The sequence below is a fragment of the Centruroides vittatus genome, unplaced genomic scaffold (assembly GCF_030686945.1).
Source record: "Centruroides vittatus isolate TY-2023 unplaced genomic scaffold, ASM3068694v2 scaffold_944, whole genome shotgun sequence".
Classification (NCBI taxonomy): Eukaryota; Metazoa; Arthropoda; class Arachnida; order Scorpiones; family Buthidae; genus Centruroides; species Centruroides vittatus.
Window position 1 is genome coordinate 1794273 of NW_027122722.1, and position 20249 is coordinate 1814521.

General features: G+C 36.4%; 1 protein-coding gene across 1 annotated transcript in view; it reads right to left on the minus strand.

The window, feature by feature from the left end:
- Window positions 1-19600, minus strand: part of LOC136990483 (GTP-binding protein RAD-like) — a 40801-nt gene extending 21201 nt beyond the window's left edge. The window contains exon 1 of the mRNA XM_067288869.1: window positions 18791-19600. Coding sequence (XP_067144970.1) covers window positions 18791-19580 — 790 coding nt within the window. The 5' untranslated portion in view covers window positions 19581-19600. The remainder of the gene's footprint in view (window positions 1-18790) is intronic.
- Window positions 19601-20249: the final 649 nt, after the last annotated feature.

Here is a 20249-nt window from a genome sequence, read left to right on the forward strand (position 1 = left end):
ATTTATTAGGTTTTATCAAATGTTTTCTCCACTAAAATGAAACGCTTTATAGTCTCATTTTTATGAACTGTTATTACATGGAAAAATAAAATATGTAATTTTAATATACACAATATATTGAAATACCGAGAATAAAGAGCAAAAAATCTATTATAGTTTGTATGATTATAAATATTAAACGTATAGATTCTTATAAAGTAAGGAATATTGCTTCTTTTTTCCGAGATTATATTGCCGTAAGCCAAACAGAGATGCGATACATCAAGTCTAAAATTATGCAAAATTAGCCTAGTTATAAAAAATGAATGTATGTATAATATTTAATAAACTAGTTTAAATACTGCAAACTTTATTCCGAAATAATTTTGTATTTTATCCGGTATCAAACAAAAAAAGAAAGTCAACCAAAGATTTCCTGAAGGTTACCTTTAGATGGTTTCGTTGATTGTATTCCATTTTACCACCGAGAATATTTTGTCGTTTTAAAGTGAATACATTAAAAATAAAGGGTATCGTTTGAAGTCATTAAAATAAGGTATATAAAACGTCTCTTTACGTACCTAATAACGTAATACTACACTTAACATACGTCGGGGAAATGAATCGACCGAGAATATTGTATTCTATACTTTGTCGTTCTCTAATTGAAAATAATCGTTAAAATAAACTTTATCCCTTAATTTCGATATTTTATAATAAATTACGGTTTAAATTGAAAAGTTAAATAATTGTAATTAAATCTTCCGTAGGCTATAGGCCCTAAGTAAAAATATTAAAAGACATTATAAAACTACGATTAAATGGACTTAAATCGATTATTAAGCTGGTCCAATCATCTAGCGAATTCAACAAAAATAGAAATATTTTCGAAAATTCATTTAATTAAGTATTTAGTATCGAGAATGCGTTTTATTTATCCAAATATATCGAGACCGAAGTGTAAACGGACCAACGTTTCCGGTGTATCGATCCCTGAGATCATCACGCTTCGACCCTAGCTGTGTTAAGCTATACTAGAAGACACCTTATCTTCTTACCTCACCGTCATCTTCCTTGGCCACCCGACTACCCCTTTGTGGATCGGGCCGGGAAAAAGCCCTCTTAGTGTCCGCAAAAAGCGTATTTAAAGCAATATATTAATATGTATACACCTAGTACATTATGTAATAAGAAAAGTTGGGTTAATAAGAATCTTCTCGTAAGCATTTAAGTAAAGTTGCGTTATATACAGTATTTAAGTGATTGGTTTTTAATTTAATGCGCTGTTTGAAATAACAGCTGGTCTGTGTTTGACAGCGTGTTATTTCTCTTTCCGTTTCTTGAAGAGTTCGTCTATAATTTGTATATAAATGAAAATGTCTCAGATTTTTTATTTATTTAATAATGTCGTTGTAATGAAATCTGGACCAAAGGACGAACATTTTTGCGTCGATAATTCCGGGGTCCTTACAACCTTTTTTAAAGCCAATTTTTACGGATAACGATTTATTAAAGATCTGTCGAGACGAGACTTACGTCTGTAAATTCGGGCGAATGCCTGGGAGGATCGGAGAATTGTCATCTCGCTTTATTGCTCTTAGTCTGTTGAACAAATCACTTCTAGTCGTTATCGTCTACATTACTTTATATAATTATTCTTTTGAAGTTCTCGAGACGTGTCGTCGTTATTCGTAAACGTTTTTATTAGTAAGTTATATAAACTGTTGACAGTGAGATGCCCGTTTTGCAGCAATTTTTCTTGGAGTGTGTTGCGAGTGTAGTTTTTTTCCCCTTTCTTTTTTTTAAAAAAGGGTTGCTTTGTTGTCAAGTTAATGTATTGCGTGATGACGTGCAAAATAAATCTACCACTTTTATTCGTGAAAATGATAGATTTATTTTGATGATACGAGATAGAATTATTGATGAGTATAAAAATACCCAACCGCAATGATATTGTTTTCTTTCTTTATTTTTATTTTTGTTTCGTAACTCTGTTGCTTGTTACCTACTTAATTGTCGTATTTGTGGCTAAAGCTACAGTATAGAAGCGAGTAAAAAATTGCAAAAATGTTGAACATATAATTATGTTTAGTGATATTGTTTCGTAGCTATTATAAATAGTCATATTTTTACTTTCTCTCTTTATACCCAAGCTGTATATAGTATAAAATTATTGTAATTATGAAGATCCTTTTAAATATGTCGTATCGTAGCTAGCATATTTCCACAGTATTTTTGTCGTGGTTTTTTTTAACTACTGCCGCGAAGAAGAACTTTTAACATTTATGCTGTGTTTCACCTTTCTGTGAACAGTGTCACTACAGCTGGTAGATGTCGTAAACATACTCGGATAACCGTTCGCATTTTCTTAATTGACTTATCAATAATTAAGTTAACTTCGGCCACTGTAAATATAGTAGAAGAATATTTTACTTTCTTAGATAGAAACGATGTTTGTTTTTTTTCCATTCGAGAAAAAGCACTTCGTTTTTCTACTAAAATCATTGACAATACGACAATATTAGAGAATTCTTATTTTTCGTGGCCACAATGGAGATTTCCTTTGTGTCCAAGGGAAACTAATTTCTGTTGTTTACTTAATAATAAATGTAATTAATTAATTAACAACAATAATATACGACACGGCACGATTGCTTAAATTCTTGACTTCGTCAGGGATTTACGATATAGCCTACACTTGTTATTGTTTTTTTTAAAAAAATCGTTAATTAAACTATCAGACTATCAATAATCAATCGTTGCTAATAAATATTTTTTAAATAATTCGGAATTATCTCACCAATATCTGTTCGTTTACTAACCTACACGAAAAAGACATATTCAAAAATCATCACTTATGATTTGTAATTAATAATAATAATAATAATCAACGATGTATAATGGAAGAAATTATAGAAAGAAATATAAAAACTTATCGAGGAATTTTAATTAACGCAAAAGTTCGCGCGCGTGATTGCGGCACGAAAATTATTTTTAATTAATTAAAAGTTTTAGAAGCGATACGCAAGATTTTAAAAATCGTTTTCGAGTAGTTACAGTTATCGTCTCTCGGAGGGTGACGTTGTCACGGTAACGGGTCGACCGTACTCCGATATCGTCGAAGAAATACGCTTTTACTGGCGAAAACTGCTTTACCGAAAATTCGTTGGAAACGAATCATTTCGGGCTTCTTTCGTTGCCCTATTTATTTAAATTTGAACAACTACATAATGAATGAATAAATTAATTAATTAAATAATAATTTCTTCGGTAATTTCTAATAAGAACCATTAAAACGAGACAGAAGAATTGGCAGACGATGCGTAATGCCAGTCAATGGAAGGAAATTTATAATTAGAAGTTAACACCGCTCTATACAATGGAGAAAAGACGTAACTCCATGCCGAATTCTTCAATTTCTGTTTTGTTGGTTCTGAAAATTATTATTATTATTTTTTACGCTAAAGATTTCAAATTTTCACTTTAAATATTTACGCAGTTTACCGCTTTTAAGACAGCATCTTCGGGATCGAAGCGTCGTGCTCCCTTATCCGAAGTAACGACATCACCGTTCAAGGAGGTTATTAATGGTAATTCGATTCTTTTCACTTTTTCGTGTCTTAAGAGCTCCTTGTAATTTACAACGCACTGGAAGATGTTAATTTTACTGTACTTACATATGAGTTTCTATTCTTATATCGTGGTAACGGGTACGGAAGAACCCAAACGGGGACTATAACTCAAAAATGAAAAATATTTGAATAATTAATAAAGACTTTTTATTAACGCGAATACGACGGTTACGTATTGCCGATGATTCGATAAACCATAAATTTAAAACGCTTTTGTTTCGATGGACAGAGCTTAATTTCCTTTAGTCCCCTTGGATCAGTCCCTGTACTGCACTGTACATCATTAATTTTATTATATAAATGCAGGAAAACCTACAAGAGTTCCAATTAAAACTTTTGCAATTACCAAAGACTACCAAACAGTAAACCCTCGGGTTTACTGTTTGGTAGTCTTAATTGGAACATTTGTAGGTTTTCCTGCATTTATATGATATGAAAGTATGCCGTAATGATTTTGTTTTTACGTCGCTGTATGTATCAGTTTTATAGTTGTATGTAATAACGTGTGTTTTAACAATTTTTACTGTTTTAATGTTTTATGGCAGTAAATACAGTATACAGTATTTACTAGTCGCATTACATTCCCAGAAATTCAATAGACGGTCTATCGAAAACACGTGAACATCCCTGTTCCAAAACTTCTGAATGCGCTCTAATTCGCAGTATAAAAACAACGCAGTATCACCTTAAAGTGAGTCCGTAATCTTGTCGCTAATCACTTCTTGCCTCGTTTCCTCCAGACGAGCACATAATGTGCGCTGTTTCTTTATATAAGTTATATTATTTACCCGACTCTGTTATATTTAATAGAAGAAGAGTATGGCGAGCGGTTAAAATATGACCGTCCCCACAAGATTTTTACGTTTTTAGACTCGGAGACTTCGAAACGTCGAGAAATGCAAAAGAATTGGGCGTTTTTTTTTATTGTATGGATGATAGTGCGTGGGGCACGATTTCGTTCACCCTGTTTGAAACTTAATAACTCCCGTGCTTTTTGTCAAAAGTTTCATAAATTTGCAGGGAAGTTTGTGTTTAGGGGATTGATGCTATTAAACTTTGATGGTTAAAGGTCGACGGAGGAGGTAAAAGGGGGTCGTGTGTCGTATCTGGAGTGGGGTCGGACTTAATGACGACTTTACACGTTATTGGCATTTACAATTTCTTACAAAACCCGTCTCTACCCTCAAAATTATGCTTTTTTGCCATTTTATAATAATTAAAAATATAAGAAGTTTTTTAAAATAAAATATCGTAACGAATGGCGCCACCAAAATTTTAAATGTTTCCAGGAAAGTTAACCAACTCGTTGCTGGATTTTTTTACGATATCTTTTTAATATATGCATTTTAATTTCTCGTATGCATGTTTAATACAACCCAGTCATCACGATTCCGTAAGATGTCTTTCGACTGTTTGCGTATTAGAAAACTGTCCGATGGAAAGTTTCATCAAATCTCCACATAACATACAGTGTAGAGAGTCCGGGCGGCGATGTACAGTACAGTACCGTAAGATTAAAGATGGACCTCTATAAATCTTCCTTAATACTCTCTTATCCAATGCCCTATTAAGTGAACTCGACTCTATAAAAATTGGATTACATTTGTCTTTAGCACATTTCGGTAGTAGCCATTTATTTTCTGCTAATGTTTGCACAGACCTAATAAACTGCTCGTTTTTTTTTAAATGTCCGACAAAACATTTCGACAAACTATCCATTCATTAAATATTTTGAAACATTTAACGAAAAGGTTCCTTCTTTGGTGTATCGTTTGAAATTTTAATGGCGACGTCTTACTACGAATGTGATGTAAGTCTATATTAAATATTCAAATAACTTTTTTTATGTGACAGTTCGTTCTATTGTTTCTAACAAATGTAAAATTTGACACTCTAATTTATAACTAATTACCTTACACCTGGATATTCTTTTCTACAACACGAAACGCTCCCTCGTCCGACAGACTCCGTAGCCAAACCACGTAATAATCTCGTAAAAAAAAAAATTTCAATTGTAACGTAAATTAACCATTTATATTCCGGGAAATTCCACATTGTAAAAAGAAACGATAAAATTTGATTACGGCGCAATAATACGAAATAATATATCTGGAAAGTGATATATTCTTTTCGCATCGATCCAAATAACCTTTAAAATTTACAAATATATTTTAAACATTCTTTTTCTATTTAATTTATTCGTTTCGCCTTAAGCCTTCGAAAGCAAAGAATTCTCCATTCAAATCTTTATTAGATCGCGAAAGGCCTCTTTCGGGCGCTCAAAACAAAAACAAAAAAATGAATTTAAATAAAATACATTTACTACAATATTACAAAGTATAAAAAAAAATTGCGATTCGATACTTTAGCGGACGAATAGACAAACGAACGTTGCCCGATCGTCAATTTATTCTTCGATAAAATAAAGTCTGTTTTCACCGACTTGGAATTTCATCCGTTCTTTTCGTTGCACGACATAAATTAAAATTAATATTATTATTAGTACTTTCCCGAAGCCGGTATCTGGAAATATATAAGATTTCTGTTCAATTGTATTGTACTGACAAGCAAGTTTCTTCCGATAAAAGTAAGTCGAGACGGATGCAAACCTGTCTGCATTCGAATACGAAGGTAAAAAGTTATTTTGCGCGATCTGAAGTTTATTCGCGACATACCGGAGTGCATTAACCCCGTAAGATTCCATTATTGCTTTATATAGGATATACGTCTTATAATAAGACTCCAAATATTTTTAAAAATTTGTTTACCGCTTCAATAAACCAAGTAGTTGAATCGACTAAATAATACGCGTATTCTAGGTTAAAGTTTCGTCGAAATAAAAGCCAGTTTTCAGTGAATGTATTTCATACGGAAGAAAAATAAGTAAATAGAAATCCCTGGTCGTCATCCTTCTTCCTCTCTCGTGTAAGGTACAGTACTGTACAGACTTAAGCAGTGAAGATACGGAACGAAAAACAAAGCTTGATTTTTGTTTCGCGCAAACTTATATTTAAATCTGGGAATAAAAGGTCCTATTTCAAACATTGGAACGCCGGTCATCTATATTAATTTTAATATTTACAGACAAACACATTACTTAACATTTTGGAAACTTTTTCTTCCACTTAACAATAGAAATCCCATTGGTAATCAAAATGTAAAAGAATCGAGTTTCCAGAACAGAATTTGTTATCTGTTATCGATCTGACATTTATTACGAAGAATACAACTATTATATACCAATTATTTATAATAGTGTCTTCGAGAACGACAAAAACAGAAAGCGTTACTTGTTTACAGTTTGGGGAAGGCCACCATTTTAGTCTAGATCCTAATCTTAAGAGCAGCACCCGTTATCTGGCCTTTACCGCTTCTGTTTTAGACCTTCCGACGAAATAATCTGTCTGTCTCGGAACGTTTCTTATAATTTATTCCTTATTCAAATTATAATATTTTTATTGTTAATTCGATTTTAATGAAAAAACCTAAATAAAAAGAATTTTCATTTCGCCAGAGACTAATCTCGAGAGGTTTCGAATGCGAGAAGTTTAAAGGCAAATAATCGAGTGCTCCTTTCGAAATCTCGATAAGGAGAGATATCGGTTTTGACTTACAAAAACTCGATAACGCTCTGTTTTTCGAGTGCATGTCAAATAATAGCTCTTAATTATACCGTCGACCGAGTTTTCTAGGAAAATCTATCAATTAATAAACCAGCAACGAGTTGTTCAACTTTCCCGGAAACATTTAAAACTTTCGTGGCGTCATCTGTTATCATATTTAAAAATCTTTTTATATTTTTCACTATTATAAAACGGCAAAAAGCTTAATTTTGAGGGTAGGGATGAGTTTCATAAAAAAAAAAAAAAAAAAAAAAAAATGTAAATGCTAATAATGAGTAAAATGATCATTAAGTCCGATCCTAGATACACACGACCTCCATTTTCTCCTCACACCCTCGACCTATAAACACCAAAATTTAATAGCATCGATCTTTCTAACACAAACCTCCCAGCAACATTTCAGAAATTTTTAACAAATAGTACGGGAGTTGTTTAGCTTCAAACAGAGTGAACATAATCGTGCCACACACACACACACACACACACAACACATACAGATACACACACGAACATTAATACATACAGAAATTAACCCCGAATTTTCATGCATTTCTCGACGTTTCGAGGTGTCCTAAGTTCAGAAATATAAAAATCTAGGGAGGAGTCATTTTTGCCCGATCGCCATACCTTTCCTCTGCTATAACAGCCGGGAAAGTGAAAATTTAGAACTAGCCTATCGACAAACTAAGATTTCGTAATTTCGTTGATTACTCGAGGAATTTGTGTTTTGGGATTTTAGCCACAATTTCTTATTGAAAGATAAGAATATTTTTTCTCGTTTTGTAAATCGATTTGGCCGATGACCGTAATGGTTTTTATTTCGATTTGTTGGTTCGAATCGATACTCGTTCGAAAAACACCAATTGTTGATTAGTTGAAAATTCTCTTCTATTGGACGACCGTTTAACTCACTATTTTATACACTATGATCCCGAGATACGCGGTTTAGTTTTACTCTATTGACAATCCGAAAAAGAATGGAAAATACGTAACATAAAAATTCTTAACCGTGCTGTAAATCCACACCATTTTTAAGGTGCGTCAGGTCTGGCAGCATCTGGGAAAGCGTTACTAGTGTGAGGACCGGGTTTAACCCGGCCCAAAATCTCTTTTTTATTGTTCAAATCCCCTCGTGAGAAATTGGAGAAACGGTCGAAATTCTAAGGATGTGCAGCCTTCCGCCGTCGAAATGCACTTCCTTTCCCTCCGGATCCAAACTGAGTCACGGAGATCGAATCATCAGCGATTCTTTGTGTTGCACTGAATGCTGGGACTCGCATCGGTTTGCGTGCGGATTCTCGCTTGTTCGTGGTTCTCTTAGGGCGCGTTCGGAATCGAAGACCGGTTCTTCCTTGTAGTTTCATTTATGCTAATTACAGACACGGCTTCAACACGCCAAGACGGCGATGCGAGTAACTTTAATAAGCCAAAGAAAAGCCGGAGAGTGTCTACTTTCAGAGAAAAATATTAAAATTTTAGATTTGGAGGGAAAAGAAAGTCTACGAAAATTTCGTACGATGATTTTACGGTATAGTTCTGTTTATTGCCGAACTCTTTATCCTTGCAGAGTAACAATTTACGAAATAATGCAAACGTTTAAAATGAAAGAGGACAAATTTAATGAGATAAGACAAAAGTTCGGATCTTGCTAGACGGGTTTCCAAAAAGTGGAAATTATTGGAAAAGTAAACAGAACTTAGTTTGTCATGAGACAAATATTTGCGTAAGCAGACGACCGTTTGCCACAAGTGGGAAACGCGTTTGCGTGTTAAAAGCTTTCCCAAATGAAGAACGACGTTTCTAGCATTTAAGGAAATGATCGTCGGCGTTTTTACGTTCTTATTAGCAGTTAAATAGAAGATGTACAGCTTGCCGGCATCTACGTACTCTACATACAGTACAGTATGTAGAGTACGTAGATGCCGGCAAGCAGTTGTCAAAGTAAACTACTTTCGACTTACGTAAATCCGTCGCGTATGGATACTTTCGGGCGTAAGAAAAACGAGGTGTCCCAGTAAATGACGCACTAAAGAACTAAATCGGGAGAAGAGGACGAAAAATGCAAAATTTGGAAACGATATTTACAGTACATACAGTACATTACTGGACAAAACTGTACGGGGAGCTAATAGTTTAAATCCGCGTTGAATTCGACAGGAGTTACGTGAGCGTGGCCACGTGTAGAGTGTATCGTCAATATACAAAATGCTAAAACGTAAAGATATAAAAAGGAGTCGTTTGAAACGAATGTCGAAACAATCGTTCGAGCAACGTGTTGTGAATGAAGGCGATGGTGGTTTGTCGATAACGTTCTTTTCATTGCGGTACCGTGGTGACTAATTACCTTAGAGAAGAACAGATACGGTCGAAATATCTGCCTCAGTATTCGCCTCTGCTAAATTCTTTAAAACAAGTGTTTTCTGTGTCTAAAAACAGATACTATAACTTTCGATCACGCTCCAATAACAGCGACGCTATAATCTCGCGTGAAGAACCGATAATTAGAACTACGAATAACGAATTGAGTTATGCTCCGTCTTACGAGAGTACGCTACATTTGCAAGCAGCGTACAGCGTCTCTACTGTAAAGCGTGAACAATTCGACAATTAACAGACCCGCAATACAAAGTACAGTACGTAATGATGAATTTCTTGTGAAACGTAATTACAATAAAAGTTAAAAACTTATCGTAACCACTCTCTCCCCATGGGTGTACAGTACATACTTACACTACGGTAAAGAAACACTAGTATAAAGGGTTTGCTATTTGTTTATGCGACATACGATACGATACATACAGGTAATAACCAAATTAAAGAAACAACTTGTACGGAGCTTTTGACTGATAATTTTATGTATGGAGTTTGTTAACAACGTATTTAAAAATATGTAATGCCACGACGATGCCTAGCACGACATATTTTGGCTTCGATTTCAAAGGAAAAATTGATCCGGTGTAATTTGCCAGATTTTAAATTTCCTGAGTTTTGAAAAGTTTTTTTCTTTTCAATTTATTTCACCACGACTCCTAATCTCGAAATCGCTAGCTGCATTGACAGAAAAGGTCTACGTTAATAACGAAATCTGTCTCGTCTTTTCGCATCGTCGGTTTTACTTTTTGTAATTCTTTCTCTACGTGGCTGCACGCCCTCTCCTAGTTTGGAAATTTTTGCCTCATTTTACTAAACTCCTTCTCTGAATTTCAAAAGTTTACGCTAGTTCTTAATAATTGTTATTATTTTCTGCAAGCCGCCGCTTGATTAGAGACAAAGAACGTAACAGTGTTTATTTGCCTTATTTATATTTTCGAAATGTGTGATAGGCTCGTTAGTATAGGAAATATTTAATAATTTTCACTATTTTACGCGAGGAGTGTTGAAACATATTGTTCTCGTATGGGGAGGACATAGTCTACTTTTATATTTATCGTTAGTCTGACTCTCCGAAGAAGTGTTCATTGTGAAGTTTACTTTCCTTTGCCAACCGTCGAATATTTTATTATTTTCATCAAAAATTATTAAATATGGAAACGGATATAACTTGTGCAAATTTAGTTGAAATATTAGAATCTTAATATAAGGTTTATCGGCAAGACTGTGTTATACGCGGCACAATTCCTAACGTTTATCAACAAATATATCAGTCTCGGATGGGATCGTAATAGTACATAAATGCCCAATTTGTCAGATTTAAATAAGAAATTTTATGGTGGAGTTTTGCACGTTGCGAGCTTGTTTCTTCTTTTTTTTCGTCTAAGCCATTTGGAACATAAAAAAGCTCATTAACGACACGCATTTATTTTTTCTCGTTTTCCTTATCGCAGCAAAATCTGCGACATTCCTTTCGCTGGTCAGAGAAGCCAGCGTAAATCAATATAAGGAATACAAAGGCCCGTTTTCACTTTTTTCTTTCGTTTTCTAGCTTTAAACAAAAGTCAATCAGGAATTAATAAAAGGTTTACATCGTTAGAATGAAAACTACTTTGGAAATTCTCTAACCAAATTACCTTATTTGTTCTATTCAGGTAATTAAATTTTCTCGTTTTTCCGACGGAGTCAAAAACGAATTTTAATTTCCCCAGTTTACTTTAGTAATTTTTTCCGATTTGGATTTGGATTTTAATATTTCCCCATCTTCGAACCCGCGAAAGCTTCCTATTCCAATTAGTTTTTTCTCGGATGAAAGAAGAGATTGGCTTGTTTTTATCTGTAAATCTTTTAAATGTATTTAAAATAATCGGAAACTTAATTAAAGATTATTTGAATGGAAGAGACAAATAGAAATTCTTAAATTATGAAGTTCTTTTGATAATACGGACGTAGATAAATGAAGAATCCCGTCGTCGTTCTTTGTAAAATATCGTGAATATTTCTCCGCGGTAAACGTTATTGGACACAATAGATTAATGGTTTTAACTCGGAAGAGATTAACACCGTTTATTTTTATTCCGTTTATTCGAACATTCGACACGGCCAATATCGGAAAGTGATTTGTTCTCGAAGGATTCCATTCCACTCTTCGTCCTCTTAGGATAATAAATTATCTATTGCATACATAGTTATAAATACGTAATGTATTGTACTGTACCTACGCACAAGCTATAATGTAGACTGTATGCTTCCGTCTATGTTAAAATAATAAACATTAAATTAATGTTTAATCATTTGAGCACTCTCAGCCGTCGAAAAGCTGTTGAAAGTAGTGCGGAAAGTACTGTGATCTCTAATATATAATAATTTTAAGTGGTATGGCCAAATATTTCTCCTTCGTTCGTCATAAAAGGAAACCCACGAATTCATTCGGAAATAGATATAGAACTAACACCAGAAAAAACACGACGATCAACAATCGAACAATAATAATTTGTAATTGTTTTTATCTAAAAAGTAGTTAATTTTCTCCCTACCGGTTACGCGGTGTCAGTAACAGAGAGTAACGGGGGGAGTACGTTCAACTCGTAGCAAAAAGGAGGCCAACTAAAGTAGTAAGAACTTTTATCGAGGACGAAGTGGGAAAAACTCTTCTGGATTTTTGATCACGGAATTGTCCAGACCAAGCACGCGCGCCCGACTTCCGGTTACGCTACCGGAAGTGGGGACACACGTATTTGGAATCAATTGCAGGCGTTTCGCGGTTACTTATTTCTCGGTATTACGAGTGTGGTAAACTATTCGGCGTTTAATATATTAACGTTACGTTTAACGTTTAACATTAATGGTAAAATAATGGGTAACGGTAACGGAAAGAGAAAACGACTTTCTGAGATCCGAGCCCGGACGGAGGAAGAAAGGTAAACAAAAATAAAAAAAAAACTTCTGTTGTGGAATTATTTCCGTCCTCTTCTAATTAGCAATTCTTATAATTGAAAACCTAAATGGAAATTACAGTCGCGTGTCGGAATCCGTGATCTTTACACCTCGTAAACTCCGCTCTTTATCCTTAATTAAGTTTTATATCTCCATTGACTGTTTGTTAAATTCAGCCATGACGAAGAAATAAAAATTTCTTCTCATCCTCGGAAGAAATAAAATGATTCCCGGTTTTATTATAAACTATACTTTGGTTATTCTTTACTCGTTTTTATTGTTAAAAAATTCAGCAACGAGTTGTTTAACTTTCCCGGCAACGTTTAAAATTTTGGTGGCCCGTACGATATTTTGTTAAAAAAAACTTTTTATATTTTTAACTGTTATAAAATGTCAAAAAGCTTAATTTTCGGGATAGGGACGTGTTTTACAAAAAATGGTAAATACTAATAACCAGTTAAATCGTCAAGTTCGACCCTACTCGACACCCGACCTCCTTTATCTCCCCACCCCGTCGACCTTTGACCAGGAAATTTTAATAGTATCGATCCCTCTAATACGGAAACCTCCGTGTAAAATTTCCGAATTTTTCGACAAAAAGCACGGCAGTTATTAAGCTTCAAAGAGAGTGAACAAGAGAGTGTACAGAAAAATCACCGAATTTTTTCGCATTTCTCGACGTTTAGAGGTTCCCCGAGTCCGAAAATGGAAAAATCTGGGAGGGGGTTATTTTTCGACCGATGGCCATATTTCCCCTCTGTCATACAGTATATAACAGAACCGGGAAAGTAAAAAGGACGACGTCACAGTAATCGAATAACGATAAAAATGTCGAGTACGACCGAAGTTTAAATTTCGATTTCCGTCGTGTAATAAAATATGCTTAACGCGTATACGATAGGTTTTTTAACTTCTTCTTTTCTTGGACCGTCGAGAATTGGGTCAAAAGCCGACTGGATTTTTTGTGGAGGGAATATTTGTTTCGATTATCCGTTCGTTTTAAGATAACGAAAATGCGTTAAAATTCTCGCCTAATTGACGAGTACGGGCGAAATCTAAACCAGAAAATATATATTCCGGTTACGGTGAATTTAACATCCACTTCTTTCGCCCACATCTCGACTATTTTCTTAAATATAGGCCTATTTTTTCTTCTCCGGGTTTCGGTTTCTTACTTTGAGCGGTGATGAGGGTTGTTTACTAAGGTCTTCTCTTAAAATTTTATTTTTCTTAAACTTATTCTATTAAAGACTTCTTCGCTACAGCTTGGTAATTGGAAGCCCGTGTACCATTTACAGGACGTCCGTTGACATGAGTAATGGTTAAAATCAAAGCGATTTTTTTTTCCTGGTCGAGGCGTAGATTCATTCTCGAGTAGAAGGAAGATTCGTATTGTTTTTATTTTAACCAGCGGAGTAAGATATCAAATTTTTCGATGGTAACGAAAAGGAAAAGTCTTTACGTCATCGTCGCGGTGACGAAAAAATTTTAAATTGAATTTCGATGGCACCCAGACGGAGAATAACGCGGTACCTTAAATCCCGCCAACATTCTTTCTCCGTTTGGAATTTTTTATGGGAAAAACAAAGAATGAACTTTGAATTAAATGCAAAATCGAACATATATATATATATATTTATTTAGGCCGGGTGCTTCTTATATTCGAGAAACGATACAAATGTTTGGACGGGAAAAGATTAGAGATGCGCAGAAACTATAAAAGTTGGAGTACGGTGAAGAGATCCTCGCGGGTACTCAGAATCGCTGACGTACAGTACGTACAAAGTATAAAATGCGGCAAAGAGCAGTAATTTAAAAAATTACGGCAACCGGAGAAACTAACACCGGCAATAAAACAAGATAAATCTGTCAAAGACGAAAGATAAGTGCTCGGCCGACGGATAACGATTTCGACCCACTTTTTATTCCTAAAGCCGGAATTCGCTAGATAAAAAACAAAAAGTATGAATAGATTTTTCCAAGCATTTACCTTGTTCCAGTTCTTTCTTTTCCGTTTGTCTTCTGTTGCCGGTTGCGCGGGAGAACTCGACAATTGCCAATTTCCAGTTTTTAATTACATTATTTTAAATCGATTCTTATCTTTACGTCTTCGTTTTCACGATTTAAAATTTCGCCTGCATTATTAATTTCGGAAATCGATATTCCGGCGCAATTCGTGTGAAAGTGAATTTACTTCCACCATTCCCCGTACGAGTTTCCATTGAAATAATTTTATTTACGTCGAAATATTTTACTTGTATAATATCGTTTTGATAAAAAAAATTAAATAATTCTTTTCCTTTCAATATAATATCAATGGAAATTTTTATTTATTTTAGTCAAACGATACTGTTTACTCGAACCGGGATGAATATTATTGATTGTGTTTTACTTATGCCGCGTGTTATTAATAAAATTATTTAAAGTTTTATATCGTCCTGCGCTCTTAAAATATCTAAAGAATAGGAAAGAGTGGAATTAGTCCAAGTTCTATACCAGAGTTTAAAAAGGTCATCAAATTAAATAATTTGTAATAACCGTATAATTCTTATTTTTGTTTGTTTGTCCCACTCTTCCCTACGTTATTCAAATTCGTTTAAGTACGGTATGAGCGCGCGAGTATTTTGTTTCCGTCGCTGTTCCTAAGCTTCGCAATTTGGGAAAGTTCGTGCTCCTCGGCTTCTCCTTCGACCAGAGACGTCGAGAGGAAAAGCATACGTTACGGGAGCCACGTAATGAATTTTTTCTTGGCAATTTGGAAAGTCGCGTCCATTTTTCTTTAGCCAATTCAGAGAATACTTCGGAGGCGACGATTCCCCTCCGAAAAAATTTTCCATTAACTTTGCCTTCGAGCTAAAGTTAATTTTCCATTAACTTTAAGTAAGCGCAGAACATAGCGTTACGTGCGAGACGAAAGAAGAGGGGCTTTAATCTATGAAGAAGTTTGGGTAAAAGGAATTCGCTGACCTTTTCGTCGTGATTGAATTATCGAGATACAATATTCCTTTGTTATTTAAGAAGCGAAATTTATACATGTTAGGAAAATCTATTGAGCAGTTAAAGACGAACCGTCTCGTCCACAAAAGTAAGTTGCGATAATGAAAAAGTTCGAGAAATTATAAATAGAAAAGTATGATTCTTCGATTTCAGTTGAGTAAACTTTTACCAGATGTGTTTTCCAAATTTAAAGAGATCAGAGATATTACTACATCGTATATAAACACCCCAAGAAACAATCGAATCGGTTGGCTTTCTATTTACATTTTTCTATTATCCAAAATGAATGGTTTACGCACCGCGATTACGAATTACGTTTTACGAGAGAGTGCAAGGTCGACGAGAAAATAATAAATATCGGTTATATCGTTATCTTCTCGGAATTAACGAGAAGAGTTAATCGTCCATTATCTGACTCGTTAAGTGCCAGGCAACACTGAGCCGGGCCGAGTCTATCTTTTCGCGCTCGGATGGCGCAGACTAAATACAAAGGCCTTTAAGAAGACACTCGATCCTCCGCCAGAGATAACATCCTAACACATTTTAACAGAGATGGGCGGGCGATACGAAACGGGCGGTGGAGTAACGCCGTATACCAAATCCGTACCTAATTGTTTCGCCTTGTCTTCTATTTAAAATATTATCGCCTTTCTCCTCCTATATTTTTCGGGGATCTCGCAATCTGGCATCTTTCTCGATTACCGAATATTATCGATAGAAAGATAAGACACACGGTTCTTATCTCGTTACGGATAGAACGATTTACAACGACGTTACTTCGGGGTGAAGCCGGAGATAACAGGCCGTCGACTTTTACTTTCTAACAATTAGAAAAGAAAAACAATGCGAATTTTTTGTTTTTACAAGTAGCGGCCGGGTAAATTAGAGTGTGTTATTCTAAAAATAGGACCGCGACGTTTTGTTATAAATGTTCTTACCAGTTAAACTCTGTTTAAAAAATGGGAGAAAGACGCGGTGGCTCTTCCGCTCGTAGTTACGACGTGCGAGGATTAAGCCGGGATAAATGGACAACGAGAAAAGAAAGGCGAAACCGAGAAGGAAAGCGGAAGAAGAAAGTTTCCACGCTCTTAACGGAACACGTTCGAAGATCCCACTTAACCGGAACCGGGGGGCGCGTGGAGCCAGGATTTCCGCCTTTCGTTATCGGAGATGGACAAAGAACACGCGCCACGAAAAAAAAGCCACTCTTCGGAAGAACATTTCCAAGGCTTTAATTGTGGTTCCATTAAAAAAAGAACACTTAGCTCTAGTTTACTAAAGAGGTAAAATCGCCATTTTTAAAATAAAAGATGACAGAAGCTATCCACTTTTTATCACCCTTTATAAATGATCGATGGGAAGGAGTTAGGGTCGACGAGCTCCGCGTCGACGGTTTTGGAGCGATGCGAGCCAACGAAGGAGGAATGAAAAAAATCTCCTCCTCTTACCGCTTCTCGGTAAATATTTACCGAATAGAAATTAATCCGGAAACGTTGTTTGCCCCGCAAAAAACGTTCTTCCTCTCGATAAAGCGCTTCTTATTCCCTCGGACGGTAGATGGAAGGAAGAGCATTTCCGGGATTAACTTCGAAAAATTATTTTTTAACTTTGTCGACGAGAATAGAAAACGAGAGAATGATGACGGAATTTTCCAAAAAGAAAAACCTTTTCCGGAAAGAGTGGAAATTTGCAAAACCGCAAATTTGATCGCAGTCACTCTCCTTTTTGTACTTGCCAATTCTGCATCACATTCGTTTCTTATTTATATTCCGTCTTTGCCCATCTTTCCACAGTTAGAGAACACTCGGAATCGAGTTAATGATTTTCAGCTACAACGTCTTTGATTTCGTTTGTATTCTTCGCCAAAGAATTTCGGTTAGATTTGAACGATTATTGTGTATTCCAAACCACGATTCTCTGTCCTTTTCTTCCAACGAAAACACCCACGAGTCTTCGTACGCTTCCTAATTTTTGTTACTTCTTATTATTAGTTGCTTTATAGGAAGGTTGTAAGCCTATAAAAACGGCGTCGGAAAATAAAACGACGACGGTCTTTTATGTGTGCGTTTAAAAAATCAAATTACTTATTAATTATACACCAATTCTTTAAATCGGGTGTGCAAAACGTACGCGGTAAGAATATTAAAACTCTACATATTGACACTTCTCTACGATTCATTTTTTTATAATTCCATACACTAAATAACATCTTCGTTTTTATATTTTCTTCCGGTCGTCGGCGAGAAATCCTATTCAGACATTTTTCTTTGTCACTTACCGCCACCATTCCAAGGGGAAATTTTAACACTTGTAGGACTTCTTTAGTAAACTCTTGCAAGTAGATATTTCGGTTCGACGCTGGTAGAACGTTAAAGTTCTAATTTACTTACATACGTAAATTATTCGGCGCGGACTAATACGGTAAATTTATTAAAGTTTTCCTGACGTAAATGTGGACGGAACGATGGAAAAATCGAAAAACGATAATATAAGTAGAATGGAAGCAAACTTAACTCTTACGGCTAATGGTAAAGTTTAAAGACGGATAATATCGAATAGAAACGTTCTCCGACGTGACGTCCCCCGTTCGTTACCTCCGACCGGGTTCCCATAGCAACGCATCTTCCAGAAAGAGAAGTCCGAGAAGGCTTACAAGTGGAATGTTAATTGAAACGTTTAATATCCGTCGACGGCGGTCGATTAAACTTAAACTATCGCTTGGCCCTCCCTCCAGATTAGAAAGGCGTATTTATCGAGATGCACAGTACAAGTAGGCTATACATTGACGTCGTTTGCCGAGCAGAAGGACTCTTCAAACTCTTAATTCGGACGACGACAGAAATAGGCCGGAAGAACGACCGGGAGAAGAACCCGAAGCGTTAATTAAATTAAAGTTTGTATAGTTAATGCCGCCGTTAAATCGAATTACTTTGTTAAAGGAAAGATAAAAACAAACGAAATTTCGTCACTTTAACCATTTTAAAACGTTTCCCCGTCGCCTTCGTTTTTTGCCGCCCCGGGTGATTTCTCGGAATTATTAAACGTATTCGACGTCATTAGCCGTGTTTACGTCTTCGACCGGTCGGCGGAATGAAAATTATTTTCTATTTATTTAGTCGAAATCTTCATTTTTAAAAGGCGAAACGGCGATAAATTCCTCCGGTGAGGTAGAAGTGACGAATGAGGTTATCGTTTGGCGGGATAATTCTCGCGGAACGGTAAAACGAAAGAAAAAGACGGGAGGGAACTCACCTTGCGGCGCGTCGTAAGCGTTCATGTACTCGGAGGTCATAAACTGAGTCATCAACGACGTCTTTCCCACTTCGCATTTGCCCAGTATTAGTACTTTACAGTTATGATTACTTTGGCGCCCGGAAGAGCAAGAAGTGGCGCTAGACGCTCCTCCGGTCAAACTGGAGGCGGTGGAGGCCACGCTGTTATTACTTCTGCTTCTCTGTCTGACCAGATCGCCTCGATTGACTATGCCTTTGGAAGTGATGCTGAAGCTTCGCAGAAGGTAATACTCGTCTTCTACCGGTTCGTCGAACTCCAAATCTAAGGACAGGCCCGCGGGTCTGGTTTGGCACTCCCGCGCGCAGTCGAAGGCTCTTCTGCGGCGCCTGAGATAAGAAGTGGTGTCGGAAGGCATGGTGGATACTCGTGGCCGGAAGTCGTCTTGAACCTGTTGCTGAGTGGGGCGCTTCATGGCTCTGAAGGACAGAGATCGGCAGTGACGAGGGCTACCCGCCAGGCCCCTTCTCCTCCTACTAGAACCCTCCACCGTCAGGTTTTCCGAGAATCTTCTGGACAGATCTTCGGCCTCTTCGTTTCTCGGTTTGAACTGGTTGGGGTGCGCTTCCGTCGGCATCTGTTCGGGCGCGCACCTGGGCACGGTTTCTAAAGGTGGGTAGGTCTTGGGTAGAGACAGGTAACCTCCGTTGGGGAGCCGCGATCGAGCGTTGAAGGATTTACAGTTGGTCTCGAGAGTGACCGGGATGGAGGCCGATCTGTGTCGGTGGTTATATTGCGGCGACTTGGACATGTCGGGGTCAGCGGGACCTCTTCTTCTCTCCTCTTCTCATCGCCGTGGAAGGAGCGCGCGGAGGAGTATCGAACGCGCTTCCGTCGGATTCGACAGACGACCGAGCGAAGGTCGCTCCCCTATTATAGCCGGGAAATAGTCCATTTCACTTCCGGGTGAGTCCGGATGACGTCGTCTTTGTCGTCTTTATTCCTCATTCAAATTATTTCGCAAACTTAATGGAAATTTGTTTTTTTTTTCTTTCTTCTTTATATAAAATGTCATTCTTAATATAAGTCAACAATAAGGAGCGTGTAACTAGATGCAGAGTATTCGGACGTCATAAGAAAACATTATAAAAGTGAAATAGATTAGTAAAATGCGGCTCCCAATTCATTATATTAGTGGAAATTTCAGTAAACAAAAATACTTTATTTAACAATTTTAGCTTGTTTTTTATATCGCCGCCACGCATTTCTCGGCAAGCATCCGTATATTTTGATACCCCTTTCGGTTTAATCGCGATTAACCGTATTCAAAGCGCCATTACGTACTTAAATATAAATAAAAGTGCAACCGAACACGCGGCGGAAACAGCGACGTTAATTTTAATTAATCGAAGAAAGACGTGGAAGTCTCGACACGGGAAGACGACGAAAGAACGTGTGGAAAAGTGGTGGCGAGACGAAC